Below are 2,818 nucleotides of genomic sequence, written 5' to 3'. Positions count from 1 at the left end.
AACAATCCTATAAGGCATATACCTTATTTTCCTCATTTTGCACATAGAAAAGCTGAAGCATGGAGGGTTTAACTTGCAGAAGTTCACATTGCGAGGAATTAATGAATGATAAATGATAGAATTGGAAACGTGTCACTATGACTAGAGTTTATCTGTCTTTTTTTTTTATAAGGAAACTCAAAGTCCTGAAAATAAGGTTGTACACTTGTATTTTTAGAATTTACATTTGTCATACAACCATGAAAACCAAGGATACACAGTCACTACACAGGAAATGATTACATGCAGCACATATCTTGTTTGCTTATGAGGATCCGAAGTGAATGTTGAATGGAATTTGACTCTAGGCTTGGCTTTTCTCATATACTTTTATAATCCTGTAATATTATTATTTGTAATATTATTATTTCCATTTCCTGTTACAGGAAAATTTCTGCTCTGATCTCTGAAATTTGAAATCATGGATCAAGGCAATAAATCAGGAGTGACTGAGTTTGTACTGAATAGTCTTTCAGGTTCTCGAGAGCTGCAACTTTTCTATTTTGCATTTTTTACACTTTTCTATTTATCCATTGTGCTGGGAAACCTCTTCATTTTGCTCACAGTCATCTCTGATCCTGTGCTGCACACCCCAATGTACTTCCTACTCAGCAACCTCTCCTTCCTCGATGTGTGTCTGTCCACCTTTGCTACCCCCAAAATGATTTTCGACTTCCTCATGGAGCACAAGACCATTTCTTTTGAGGGCTGCATGGCCCAGATATTCTTTCTGCATGTCTTTGCTGGTGGTGAAATGATGCTCCTTGTGGCCATGGCATACGACAGATATGTAGCCATATGCCGACCTCTACACTATGCAGCCATCATGAACACACACAAGTGCATCATCCTTGTGGTGGGCTCCTGGCTCACTGGGGTCCTGCACTCTATAAGTCAGTTGGTCTTCACAGTAAACCTTCCATTCTGTGGTCCCAATAAGGTAGATAGTTTTTTCTGTGACCTTCCCCTGGTAATCAAACTTGCTTGCACTGATACTTATATTCTTCAGGTACTGATGCTTTCAGACAGTGGTCTAATGGCCATGATCTCCTTTTTTCTCCTGCTGATCTCATACACAGTCATCCTGGTGACTGTGCGTCGTCATTCCTTAGCAGGCATGGCCAAGGCACGGGCCACCCTGTCGGCCCACATCACCGTGGTGACCCTCTTCTTTGGTCCCTGCATCTTCATTTATGCCTGGCCTTTTAGTGACTTGCCAGTGGATAAGCTTCTCTCAATATTTTATACTGTTTTCACCCCTCTCTTAAATCCCTTGATCTACACCTTAAGAAACAAAGAGGTGATATCAGCAATGAGAAAACTAAGGAGTCGACGGATAAGTTCTTGATTGTCTCCCATCTCTCCCTTGTGATAAATAATGCCACATAGTGAAGACCAGGTTAGTATACTTTCCTCTGTAGATCTGTATTATGACTGAAATAGCAAAGGACATATTTTCTTTTTCATAAAAGTAAATAGTAAACAAACCATCTAGGATAACCATCTTGGAATTCCCCATCTTTGACTTTTAAAAGAATTTTTATTTGATTAGAATAAAACTGATTTTAACAATAATTTTTTCACATAAAATATAAAGAGGCCTATCAAATTTGTGTTTCTTCTCATTAATTTGATAACTATGAACACAAAAAATACCAAAATAATATGATATGTAATATATATAATAATTAACATGATATATAGCATATTACATATATAAAATATATGTAATGTATATATGTAAGTAATATAATGTATGTAAATATAAATCATATTTTTAAAGTTTCAAAATAGTAATTAAGGGACTGGAGGTGTGGATCAGTAGTAGAGCACTTGCCAGCCATGCATGAAGCCATGGGTTTGACACTCAGCACTGCAAAAATGAAAAAAAGAAAAGGAAAAAAGAAAGAAAGAAAAGGAAAAGAAAAGTAATTAAAATGCAGTTATTTTCCAGTTTGGCATCATAGATTAGAGATAGGTATTATAAATCATATTAAATGAGTAAAATATCAGTACAGCTCTCACCAGTTTTAGATGGCAGAATATGTCTTCTGATAACAGATCCTATCCTTTCCTTATCTCTCTGTGCTCTGCATATCTAGGAACACACACACTTAGATCTCTTGCTCTTAAGCTATTTCTATCTAACTAAAGAACTAAATAAATTGAGGGGTTTTATATATTAAAATGGTATTTTCTGTAATCTATATTCTCACTATAAACTATCCAAACTTTGCAACCAAAAAAATGAATATATTATGCCACAGACTTTTGTTTGAATTCAGAAATCAAATAGGTTTGCATTATATCCCATATTTACATTAACTATGCTATAAATAGCAAAACCCAAGCCCCAAATTAATGTTTCTTTATATCAGTATGTTAAATTAAACTTTAGATTTTCACTCAGTGATTTCAGTTCAATGACTACACACAAAAATGAGTAATTCTCCACATATAGGTAGATTGTTTTCACCAACAGGTTTAATATATATTTGTTCTCTATATTTCAGGTCTTGCCCCCTGATCTACTCTAGCAAATAAAATAAAATTGAGAATACATTTTAAAAATATCTCTGAGTGATGATTATTGTTCTGACTTTTTAAAAGAAAGCTACATATTTACACTTACATTCAATACTTATTTATTGCTCATTGTCTAGCTCTCTTTTCACCTGTTAGGAAAGTAAGAGTCAAGGATACCAGTGAAGTGAGTTGGACACTGCTATCAACTGAAAAGTGTCTCCCCCAAAATTAGAAATTAAAATCTAATCTGCAA

At 34.8% G+C, this 2,818-nt stretch overlaps 1 protein-coding gene across 1 annotated transcript; it reads left to right on the top strand.

Annotated features, from left to right (window-relative positions):
- The first annotated feature begins 460 nt into the window (after positions 1–460).
- LOC124977278 (olfactory receptor 4K15-like) lies at positions 461–1,387 on the top strand. Its single transcript, XM_047540720.1, has one exon. It carries the CDS (start codon positions 461–463, stop codon positions 1,385–1,387), a length of 927 nt encoding a protein of 308 aa, XP_047396676.1.
- Positions 1,388–2,818: the final 1,431 nt, after the last annotated feature.

This window comes from Sciurus carolinensis, chromosome 2, assembly GCF_902686445.1.
Source record: "Sciurus carolinensis chromosome 2, mSciCar1.2, whole genome shotgun sequence".
NCBI classification, from domain to species: domain Eukaryota; kingdom Metazoa; phylum Chordata; class Mammalia; order Rodentia; family Sciuridae; genus Sciurus; species Sciurus carolinensis.
This window is presented reverse-complemented; position numbering and strand designations above follow the sequence as displayed.